The sequence below is a fragment of the Bradysia coprophila genome (assembly GCF_014529535.1).
Source record: "Bradysia coprophila strain Holo2 chromosome X unlocalized genomic scaffold, BU_Bcop_v1 contig_26, whole genome shotgun sequence".
Taxonomy (NCBI): Eukaryota; Metazoa; Arthropoda; class Insecta; order Diptera; family Sciaridae; genus Bradysia; species Bradysia coprophila.
In genome coordinates, this window is record NW_023503313.1 from 3,323,776 (window position 1) to 3,335,799 (window position 12,024).

General features: G+C 35.3%; 2 protein-coding genes across 3 annotated transcripts; one reads left to right on the top strand and one right to left on the bottom strand.

Annotated features, from left to right (window-relative positions):
* Positions 1-7,595: 7,595 nt before the first annotated feature.
* Positions 7,596-9,391, top strand: LOC119069258 (transmembrane protease serine 11D-like). 2 transcript variants are annotated; one of them, XM_037173311.1, is made up of 6 exons: positions 7,596-7,780; positions 7,868-8,000; positions 8,056-8,157; positions 8,214-8,332; positions 8,395-8,591; positions 9,184-9,391. In XM_037173311.1, the coding sequence occupies exons 1-6, from the start codon at positions 7,657-7,659 to the stop codon at positions 9,349-9,351; spliced, it is 843 nt and encodes a 280-aa protein (XP_037029206.1). In that variant the 5' UTR covers positions 7,596-7,656; the 3' UTR covers positions 9,352-9,391. The 2 variants fall into 2 exon arrangements, with proteins under 2 accessions (XP_037029206.1, XP_037029207.1); XM_037173312.1 differs by having other exon boundaries at positions 7,638-7,780; positions 8,046-8,157.
* Positions 9,392-10,791: 1,400 nt separating this feature from the next.
* On the bottom strand, positions 10,792-11,957 carry LOC119069269. The gene is made up of 6 exons (XM_037173326.1): positions 11,832-11,957; positions 11,570-11,764; positions 11,378-11,509; positions 11,183-11,317; positions 10,991-11,125; positions 10,792-10,928 (listed from the first exon to the last, which is right to left on the bottom strand). Exons 1-6 carry the CDS (start codon positions 11,877-11,879, stop codon positions 10,842-10,844), a joined length of 732 nt encoding a protein of 243 aa, XP_037029221.1. The 5' UTR covers positions 11,880-11,957; the 3' UTR covers positions 10,792-10,841.
* Between the last annotated feature and the right edge of the window lie 67 nt (positions 11,958-12,024).

A 12,024-nucleotide genomic window follows, 5' to 3' on the forward strand; every position in this document is an offset into this window, starting at 1 on the left:
TTTTGAGAATTAAAATGTTCAAGGCCTTTCGATTTTAATGGGTAAACGTCTATGCCCGTGGTTAAATCTTCAAATCTCAAAGCTTGAGTAAGATGCAAAAACAATCCAAATTGATAGACGAGTTAAATAACAAGTCATATCTCATTTGCAGAAAGATCTGTTGTGTGATTCATGGACGGACATGCTCGCTCAGGACATTACCAGAAGTACTAATAAAATGGCATTGGTATGAATTTTCAGAAACTGATCCAACATTTTCACGCTAGTTTCCGAAGTAGCCATTTCTATCTTAACTTCAGAATTTCTAGGAATTCTGTTTGAATTTGGAAGAGTGCTTGGTATATGTGCCATCATAACACCATGACTTCATATTTTTTTTAGAAACGTTCACATAGTTTTAAAGCAACGTCGATTCTATGCGTGTATAATTATAATCAACAGTCGATATTCTATAATTTGCGTTTACATGTTTCTGCATCAAAAACCGTTCAATTCATGAATTTCAAGCATTTTTTCATTCCGACAAAAAATGAAAAGGTAAGTTTTCGCATGGTTATTAACCTCGGCCTCGCCTCGGATCAACAAACTTAACACGAAAACACGACTTTTCCACTTTTCCGGTCTTGTGACATAAATATCTATTATTGAAACAACGCACTTCGTGCGTTGATTGAAAACAAAATTTTATTTTTATCTTCCGAGTGTGTCTTGTCAACGTCTAGTATGTTTGGATTACAAACACCGTCACAAAACGCTCATTCAATACAGGTTATAATAAGATTTATTATTGAATGATTTGATTGACATGGTCATAAAATTCTACAGATCGGACAGAAATTCTTGACGATTAAATTTATTGATTCAGCTTGAATTGTTCAATGATTCAACGAATCAATCATTTTGCGAAAAAAAATGAGTCAAATAATGTCTCATTAAGCGTATTGTCTTTCTTCAACTCCAATTTTCTGCCTTTATTATTGTATATGCCACAAATGAAGGGTGTTAAGGAATCTAGCGCCGCGTCATTCACAATAATTCACAAAGTGACATCTTCCTTATACAAAATGTGTCAAAATGTGAATTATTGTGAATGACGCGGCGCGAGATTTCTAGCAACCAAATGAAGGAGTCGGAAGCAGTTTGAGGCACTTGAGAAGGTAATTTATGCCAAATTTTGGAATAGTTTTTACATAATGTAGAATTTTTCTCGTTGATACAGAATTATAAATTTTAAGCAGGGCCTATTGACGTAAGCAATTAAGTCAATTAATTTTAAATCATATTTCTTAAGATTTACAAATAAAATTTTGGAATTTTCGGAAGTTTCCTTAAAATAGGCTGTGAGTTCAAGTCATACAATATCGTACAATTCAGGATCAATTATGGAAACCGTGTTCTTTTTATTCGGACGGGTCAACAAATCCGAAGATGAGTTAAATATTTACAGCAGAAGCACCTTTGACCATTGTCGCGACTATAAAAATTTATAGAGCTGTTTGCACACCGGTGGACTCAATGTTCTGAAAGAACAGGTTAAGACAACGCTGAGTTGATCACGAGAGCGGTGACACACAATTGCGTCAACGGCTGTGAAGTTTTTATGTAAAATGGAACTTAACAAAAACAAAATTCTGAATTTTCGAGAAAAATATTTTCTTCAAGTTGATTTCTCACACTATCTGTTTATAAAATTTGGTGTCACCCGCCTTCGTGGTTGTCTTAACCTGATCTTTCAGAACTTTGGGTGGACTTACGGATAGTTTGATAAATCGATATATTTGAAGTAAACATTCAAAGTCGCCTGTAGAATTGTGTTCGTTAAAATTCGAGACGTTGTACATATATCACAATCTGAATAAACTCAAAAATTTACATATTCATCCACAAATGAATTTTTAATCTAATTCATGGAAACTGATACACCGTTGATGTATCTATTAAACGCCTATAATCGTTGATCTGAAGAAAAAGATACTTCTTCATACCTGATAAAATATATACTTTGAGTGATCAACTTACTTATTTAAACTATGTTAACAACAACTGGATGGCTTGCGTCATTAGAAATGTTTGCCTTTATCTTGAAATTTAGGATATTAACATAAAACAATATTTTGATTCTGTGAAAAATGCATATTTTCGATCAGAAGTTTTTTTTTTTGAATCATATAGCAACGAAAACGAATAAGATCAATGTTAGTACTTTTATTACATACAATCTCGGTGTGTTTGGGACTAAGCCTGCCTTGCCCGTATATACTCATTGAAGAGTATAAACTGAAGTGAATCATAATTTGCCGATCCATGAAGCAATCGTCTTCTTCTCGTTTTTTAGCCCCGTACGAAGTACTGGGGGCTTATAAGATTAATATGCCGTTTGTAACACGTCGAATTGGAAGCAGACAGTAATGGCAAAGCATTTGGTTATGTTCATAGATGACGAATCCGTCCGTCCGTGACCCCTCTAGCTTGAGTAAATCACAACCTTTTTTCAAAATTCTTTTTTTCCCCGATTGGTATCGACAAAAGTAAGGTCAAGTTCGAAAATGGGCATGGTAGGGTCGGCCCTTCCAGAGCTAGGGCCCTATAGGTCTTTTTCAGTCTTTCGACGATATCTACCGAAATACGCACGCAATAGCTGCTTGTGATATATCAAATGAAAGGTATTGACGAGTAGAACAAAGTTGCTGAACATTGTTTTTGGGTAAGATGCAACATGGGCTTGTTGGGAGGGCTCAAAGGTCGTTACTCGGCCCTAAGTATTTTTCGCACATAAATCGAGTAAATCTCATCCGATTTTGCTAGTTTTTGTTTCATTTGAGAGATAGTTGAATGCCGAATAGAATGATGGCAAAAAAAGTTTCAAATTTGGGCCCTTGGACTAAGGCCGCTACTCGGCTCTAAGTGTTTTTTTGCACATAAATCGAGTAAATCTCATCCGATTTTGCTAGATTTAGTTTTTATGGAAGGTAGTTGAATACAAAGAGAACGTGGTGAACAAATTTCAAATTTGGGCCCTTCGACTAAGGCCGCTTTGTGGCCTTATGTGGTTTTTGCTCATAAATCGAGAATATTTCATCAAACTTTGCTTTGTTTCGTTTGACAGAAAATTCAATACCGAAAGAAAATTGATAAAAAAAGTTGTAAATTCGGATTCCTAAAATTACATCGTAAACTTTTGTTTTATACTTGAGAGTACTTGAGTACTTCGTACGGGCTTTTGTAATTGCGCTAAGCGCAATTTTAAAGATGAACACTTACAGTTAATTTGCAAAAATAGGCAATAATGTCAAGTACGCAATAAGGTTACGGAAGCACTTTGATAACGGACGAATAAGGGTTACGGGCATATTAGGGCTACGGTCGTATAATGGTTTCGGGCAAAATAGGTTTACGGGTAGTACGGGGCAGAGATGGGAAATTACCGGTAATTTATTTATTGTCGGTAATATTACGTAATATTACGGTAATATTACGTAACATTGGGTAATATTACCGAAATCTTAAATTACCAATATTACCGATGTTTCGGTAATATTACGTAATTTACCAATACAAAATTATCCTTTATACGGTGGACTATTTTCTGTTCATTTTTCGTGAATTTTACGTGAAAATCAACTTTCGCATGTGTCACACGGTAAACCAGTACCTTCGATACTGCTACATAATTGATTGCTTATGAAAAAACTTTGTGATACTCGGAAACTCACTCGTCTGTTTTTGAGCAACTTGTTTGATTGACTCTACATTTGTCAAAAAGACAGTAACCGGAGCTTGTTGCTGGAAAACACCTTTATCACATAAAAGAATTACTTTCTCAGCATGGAATGTAAACTACTATTACATGCTTCACTTTGAGCTTTGTTGAGTAAAGTATAGTTTGACTGAACAAGAATGTGGAATCTTTCTTCTTGCGTAGATGTTTCCAAATGTTTGTTTCGACTATTCAGATAACCAAACTCGTATTCGGCTAGTTGAAGAACGAGTCGAAAGACTTGGAAGCACTTGTGTTACGTTATCACGCTAGATTGTATGTCGCTACCACAATATTCAACGATGGCAGTGCCGGAAACTCGGTCTTTTAGGATACGAAATTTGAAATGAAATTTCATTTGCTAACAAATTTCAGTTTTCGATCTAAGCCCGTGTTCTTATGAAGTGACAGAAGACCGAGTTGCCGACGGCGTCATTCAATGACAACTCTGAGAGAAATCGTAAAAATCCACGCTCTTTTAATTATCAATTTCGGTTGAAGCTCATTCAAATGTGTATACTACTCGACTGTTTTTGAACAAGTTGTTTAACTAGGCTGAACTAGGCCTAACTAAAACAAAATTATACGATAAAATACACTTGAATTTGCTAAAAACGAGTAATTTTTGTTGAAAATGATTAAAATTTACAATATGTTAACTGATTTTTGGTAATATTACGTAACTTACGTAATATTACCGAGGCTTTAAATTACCAATATTACCGAGCTTCGGGTAATATTACGTAATTTTACGGGTAATATTACGGGCCCATCTCTGGACGGGGCTCAGTCGCAGCAAACGCTCCGACTGTTCTGATGCCTTGTTCTACCTCTTAACCTCTACCTCTACATTCATTCCTGAACCCAATACCACATCTGTATATAGAAATACAGTTAAGACAATGATACATCTCGCAATGAGAATGGACTTTTTTTCTGTCGTCTTAAGAAAGACGCACAGGGGTTTAGAGGGTCTACGGATTATCTGTGTAAGAAAAGAAATTTCGTCCATTGATCCACCGTTCACTCAGAGTCTCAGCGTCAGTTATTCGCCATATTCAAGACTTCAACCGAGCTAAACAGAACAATAAAAACCACGACACAGAAGGGCCATATTCTAAGTCCAAGTACAGTCAAATCCGCGTAAAAACGAAGAGCGAATTAAACAAAAACAAAAAGTCGTCCGAGTCTCGTTTATACCTAGAGTACTTAGAGACACCGTTTCGTTCCGCTAAATTCAAAAACTTCGGAGTTCATCTTTACAATTCCCGTGAAATGTAAAGTGAAGACAACCACGTTGGGGAACTCATCAGGGACGACATCAGGGACGTTCATACATCATCCGGTACCTCATTCATTTTATATCACTTTCACCTCAACTCTCACAACAAGAACAAAAGCATTAACACTAAAACAAAAGAAAAAGAAACAATGACACTAGCCGCACAATCAAACAAAAGGTCACTAAATCGCGAACAAACAAAAGTTCACTAAATCACGAAGACTCAAACACTCCCAGTGCGGAATTTTCGTAATCATGTTTATTTTCTTTGTAAGCATCGTGAGCTAAATGGTAATAGTATATTACTTCCGAGGTTCCAAGTTGTGTATTTGATAAGTGGGGTGTTACAGCCCGACCCGAAGGGGAGGGCTGTATTCCCCACTTGTCAAATAACAACTTGGAACCTCGTAAGTACAATGCTTTACGTGATTAGGCAATGTAAATGAAAATGAAACATGCCGTAACACGTACAGTCTGAAAATGTATCGTGTATAACCCATCTTTGGAATAGGGTATGTTGTGATGCCCATCCTTCACTTAGAACAAAGCGTGTAGCAGTGGTTCGGATGTCAAAATTACTTAACTAGAAGAATAATTCAAAAATTACACTTCAGGTCTATCTTGTTGTCTCGTTTTCGCTTATGTGATAAAATAGAGTACACACTTGTCACTAATATATATTACGTGTAACGGCATGTTTTATTTTCATTTACATTGTCTTATTAAGTAAAGCATTGTACTTATGAGGTTCCAAGTTGTTATTTGACACTTATCAACTACACAACTTGGAACATTACATTCGTCTTCTAGAAGAATACCGCTAAGGATTTGGTATAAAGTTGTAGGAGCATTTAAGTAGTTCATTGGAACTATAGTGTTCGTTATAGAGAAAGTGTTATGAAAAATCAGTGATTTATAACGTAGGACAATTCCTTTAAAGTTTGTGATTATATGTCAAGCACAAAACACCTCTTGAAAGAGGAAAGAGCGACGCAAGTCCATCATTATTCTAATTACAAAACTATTGGTATCAGAATCGGGGGAGGTCTCTGAAAAACTTTGCATTCAGTTGTAAAAGAAGTACAGATGAGGTGACTTCTCCTCGCGAGATTTACTCTTTCTATAGTAAACTGTTACACATCCATTAGACAGATTTTCCGAATTTTCCATATCGCTTAAGAATTTTCCGACTTTTCTTCAGATTGATGTTTTAAATTTAAGGTTAAAGTTAAATAATTTGTTTAATATGTTCCGAAATAATTTTTTTTTGTAATATTGTTCTCTATATCATTTGCTACAATTTTGCCGAAGGGAGTAAATTGTATTTTCCAAAATGTAGGCACGACATAAGGTTTTGCATAGGATTTTTAGACCGATTTTTTGGTACATTTTTTTTCTTTGATTTTCTTGTTTAGATTGCTTTGAATTACGTAGAAACACAAAATTTACGTCTTCAAGCATTTTTAAAATGCCATTTATTTTCATTTTTCAATAACAATTTTCGATTTCTTCGCCTTCAGGTAAATTTGAACCATCCTAACATGCTTGTGATGGAATATGAAATACCAAAATGACATCCTTAGCTTTCTGATTTAGCTAGCAAATCATTTTGGAGGTGTTTGGGGAGAGGAAGGGTGAGGTGGAATTCTTTGTCTCTTCTTCAGAAAACTATTTCTTCGATGTCCATAACTCGTTTGCCGGGAATTCCCTCGGTAACATTCCTTAACAAAATTTGCGTTATCGACTACGGAAATGTGAATGTTCCGACCAATGCAATTCATCCAATAGCATGATTTTGCTTAACAAACTTGTCCTACGCAGGACAGGATGAATTTTCAAAATGTAGGACGAGTTAGGAAAGTAGGGAGCGCTGAATTTACCACTTCTTTAGAAACTTTAAATTGTTGTAGGTCAACTCTTATGTCCGGAATAGGAAGAGGTCGTTGACGTTATTATTGTTTTTTTTTTGTCAATGTCTTGTCCGGAATTTAGATGTGTATCGAAGTGTAGGACTACTGGAAATTTTTCCGAAATGTTTATTTGACAATTTAATGCAGCAACGTTTAGTAATTTCGTCATACTCTCGCTTCTGGACAGACTATTTGTTTAAGGAATGCATATGTGAATGTTGTTGAACTTATTCAATGAATTATATTATTGAACGCTCGTGACACTTCTCAACTTTATCTGCCGTTAATGAATGTTGCCTGATCAATTTTTTTTGTAAAGGCTTCACGAGGAAATAATAAATTTTTGCACGAGCTTGCTTGAACTCATGCATTGTGCAATCAATGTACATTTTATTTATCAGTTTCCTAAATTCATTATTTTCGAAAGAAATCTTTCTGCATTTTTTCTTTTAAAAAGACCTCAAGACGTCACGTGGGTTTTGTTTTTTTTTATACATACAGTCTCTCTCCAATATTAGCCTCATATGCAAATTATGATAAGTGAAACAGAAACGAAAAACACATTGGTTGTTTGAACAATTGGTTTTTCTTTTTTATCATTATTCCCCTCGATACACATTTATTTCATACGTGAAAATTGGTTTTTATTCTCACTGAAGTTTTATTGTCGAGTAAACCATCCGGAATCAAACAGGCTTTTTAGTACGATGAGAATTGTTTTAATGTGTAACGATTTAATTTTAATATTAGCGGTTCTCCTGACGTTGATTAGTTGTATTGATTTCGTGTTAGTTACCCCAATCGTTGGTGGATATGCACCGAACAATGGCGGTACAAAGATTTTGTTTTTTATTTTCTGAAAAAATCGAAACGAGACATAATTGAGAGGTGAAAAATCATTTTCAATACCTTTTCCAGATCAATTCAAATTTTCTGTGTCATTGCTTTATCGTAATACGACCGATGGCAAAATTAAATACAAACATTTTTGCGGTGGCACCTATTTAAGGGATGGTTGGGTGCTTACCGCCGCTCATTGTGTTGCCCCGATGTAGGTATTGGTAGCAATTGATTATGATTTCTAAAAGTGATTTAGTGATTTACAGAGTGAAAGAAAATATCGTGGCTGTTGTTGGTAAACGAAATATCAAAAACTACGATGGTCCATTCTACAACATATCGCATATACTAGCAAAGAACTACAACAAGTATAAACGGATACATTGAAAATCTTCCTCAATACCCAATTATCCTTATTGTTTAGGGTAACATATTCCGATGATATTGCACTCATTAAATTGGATACTTCATACTTGGGCATACCGCGAGTACCGGAAAATGTCGATTTGCAGCGGGTACCATTGGAAGTTTCGAGTGACTTAAGTAGAGTGTCCCGAAACATCAATCTACTTGCTATATAAACCATAACCGTTTTTTTTTCACAGACGAATGTTACATTTTCGGTTACGGCTCCGAGGAGTTCACTGGCGAAGCGACTCTAGAACTTCGTATCGGATTGATCAATTTAATTTCTCAAGAAGAATGCGAACGGGATTTGGGCCAATATATGGCTCCAGAACGAGGTTCCGGTATGTTTTGCGCGATTGGCAGAGGTTCGAGTGGACTAGTCGATGCATGTCAAGTATGTTGTCATTTGCATCTTTGTTTGTTCTTTCGGGGCATTTCATTGTTCAGAACAATCGCAGAACTATTACCGCGCGGTTTGTACTTTTCAATTTGTTATTATGACACGGAAGTTCCAATTTCTGTCTAGTCTGCATTCCTTTGTAACAAAAGTGATTCATAAATGATGCTACACGTTTGGGAATGGTTGGTTATGTGTGTGACGACAATGTAACACATGAGATTATTATTTTTTTTGCGTTGTGACGTCAATCAAGTTAAAAATACACAGTGTCTGTGCTTTCAAGTAATTATCGGTATTTTACCCAGAAACTTTTTTTTATAGAGTTGAATATGAAAACAACATTGGAGCATAAGTGAAGACTAATTCCGAATATTGTGTAATTGTATGAAAAGTTTAAAGTTTTCCCGAGAATTAAATTATCGATCTCATTGACTAACACTGTTACACTACGGTGACGTACTTCATACGATTTTTTTTTTCCGTCCATAAATTAATTCTGCTCCTCTGCTAGAACGACACAGCTTCGAAAAAAATTGTTTTTAATTTATATCATTTTTCTAGAGCATCCATTTCAATTTTTGTTTAGGGTGATTCAGGCGGAAGTTTTCTGTGCAAGAGCAAGAGCTATTCAAATAAATACTACGTCGTTGGAATCACAAGCTATGGAGCTGGTTGTGGCAGTCCAAACATGCCCGGTGTTTATACGAATGTTCAAAGTCATATTGATTGGATTGATGATATCATGTTGTCATGAATAAAATTAGACTGGAGTTCAGAACACTCTGTTGTTTAGATGATTTTTTTAAGAATTTTTCTTATGTGGAAAGTTGTAAGAACATTTAAGAGATTTATGAAAAAGAAATCCAAAAAATGGCCAAATGAAAAAAAAATGATTTTGCTAATTAAACAATGTTTTTCCGACCAGAATTTTAGTTAGTACACACATAAGTAAGTAGAGAGTTTCTTATAAATCGAAGGTCATCCATATCCATATTCATATACTAGATATATGGAAGAAGGTGAGTTTTGTTTGTTTCATTCGCACTATTCGTCCCACATACATGAGAGTACACTCTCTTCCACTCCATTTTCAGAATAAGGTTTTTCACCTCAGCCGTACAAAAAACATATGGAGAAAATAAAGGTTTTGTCCACTAAAAATAACTGAAGCATTAGAGTATCCTCTCTAATAAAAAAAAAACTCTTGTGGCACCGACCGACACAATTTTGTTCCTACACTCATTAAACCTAAAGTTTCTGCAGAATCGGCAACAGCTGGTCGACAAAGACAATGCCTTTGTATCGAAAACAATTCAAAGGCAAGCTACGTTAAGGTCATCTATGTGCTCACATACCACGTATGACTGTAGTAAAATCGCTGTTTAGAATGTGGTTTGATTGTATATTATATACAAGTAGAGTGTGTTTGTTGATCAGCTGGTGAAGTTCAGCTGTTGCTGATTCTGCACAAGCTTTAGGTTTAATGGGTGTATTTGCGTGAAATTATCGAGTAGATAAGATTATTGCTGAATTTTTTAAATTATTTTTGTGGGTCATGGGTCATATAAATTTTGGATTTTTGTTGAATTTTCCTATCTTTTTTAGTAGCAGAAGTAATCACGAAAAAAATAATTTAAAGAACCGATAGCCTGAACGGTACACGCCAAAATAATATTACGTAATTCACTTTAAGTATCGGGCTATAACAGATTAATAGTACATTACAGCAGTGCTCATGTAAAGGGGGTATAACATAAGTGCGAATTATTGCGGTATCCGAGCCGCAGGCGAGATGACGCTATAGTACTTATGTTGTAGCCGTTTACATGAGCACTTCTGTATTGTACTTTAACGTAAAAGTCGACCGGTCGTGAAAATAACAATAATAAACTTCCCAAATTTTGCTTTCAAATGAACGAAATGACGACAAGCGTAATGACGAACGACTATACCGATTATATACTGAATGTATATGTATACCGTACTAAAGGTGGCCTGTTATGAGCAATCTACATGGCAGTGCTTCATGTTAAAGTCACTTTACCGTTTATATGAGCACTGCTGTAATCTGGGGATTATATCCCTCGCCTTCGGTTTTGGATACAAACTTCCCCCTCGTGAGTAAGCAAATTTTCCCACAGGCGTGTAACGTACTATTAAAATTCGGATAGCATAATAGCACATTACAACGTTACTTTAAAAATTTTATTGCCGTTCCTTGTCCTTATACAATCACGAAATGAATTAAATTTTACCATCAACTGGACCATTTTTCTGGCACTGGTTGGCGTCAAATTTTTTTGTTGACCGTAAGAAATCACACAAATTTGTCTGAAACGTAGTGTTTGTATAAAGAAAAGTAAAAATGCTGTGGCACCGTAAGTATTATTTACAATTGATTCCGGTGTAGTTGTAGCATCAAGATTGTTCCATTTCTCTTCGAATTCCTTCATTTCTTCATCGAGTAATGTACCGACTCCCTCATAGCCTATATAATTAGCACCTTCATCTATGCAGCACATGTGTTTCTAATAACAGGAAAATTAAACTTAGAATAAATTAAATGTCTTAGGTTATTAACTCACAGCAAGGTTAACACGGTCTAATGCTGATCCAGTTTTAGCGTGTTTTTTTAACAAAATAATTGTCGTATGAGGAACAAATTTTGGACCAAATGAAGGCGAATTCGGTTCACTAACGAAATCACAGACTGTGGTCCGCTAAAATGGTTCGATACTGAGAATCCGCTTTAAAACTTCATGAGACAACAATGTAATTACAAAAAATGAAGCGATATCTTTCTTCGGTACAAGGTCTATTAATTTTACTATATTCTTAAGAACTTCTTCCTGAGCTGTGGTATAATTAGATGCCATTTTTTGTCCAGGCATCAAAATCTCGCATACGTTAGCCTAGCAACGAAAAAATAAAAATAAAAATTTTATCAATGTTAAAGTCCGCGCAATTCGAACCATATATTCAAATGGAGTTGTTCTTATCAATGCATTCATTTTGATAATTTCGTCAAGTGTCAAACCGGAAGTCTTCCCATCAATCAACTCGAATTGTGATAGCCCAGCATTTCTTGCGTGAATTAATTCATCGGGCGTAAATAGTTTCGTCAGATCGTTTTCTTGTGGAGAAGTAACCGGATTGGCTGTACACACCTTTTTAAAATTTAAATTAGATTAATCGGATTGATCAAAATTCACTATTGCAATAAAAATGTAGTACCTGAAGCAATCCAATAATCACTACAGTCATTAACTCGAATCTCGTCATTTTTATTAAAACAATTTTCCGGAAAGCAAATTGACAGTTTCGCAGTGCAGTTTTATTGAAAACTGTTTCCAGATTGTACCGTTGGTTGGCTTGTAATGCTTTATATTTATAATGGTCTGAATAGTATACGCAGTACACTCTTCCT

Bases quoted from the DNA above. Each gene is read 5' to 3' on its own strand.
- LOC119069258 (XM_037173311.1), top strand. From the start codon at position 7,657: ATGAGAATTGTTTTAATGTGTAACGATTTAATTTTAATATTAGCGGTT. The intron at 8,001-8,055 runs GTAGGTATTGGT...AGTGATTTACAG, and splicing joins GCTCATTGTGTTGCCCCGAT to AGTGAAAGAAAATATCGTGG. The intron at 8,158-8,213 runs GTATAAACGGAT...CTTATTGTTTAG, and splicing joins CTAGCAAAGAACTACAACAA to GGTAACATATTCCGATGATA.
- LOC119069269 (XM_037173326.1), bottom strand. From the start codon at position 11,879: ATGACGAGATTCGAGTTAATGACTGTAGTGATTATTGGATTGCTTCAG. The intron at 11,765-11,831 runs GTACTACATTTT...AATTTTAAAAAG, and splicing joins TGATTATTGGATTGCTTCAG to GTGTGTACAGCCAATCCGGT. The intron at 11,318-11,377 runs GTAATTACATTG...GAACCATTTTAG, and splicing joins AAGATATCGCTTCATTTTTT to CGGACCACAGTCTGTGATTT.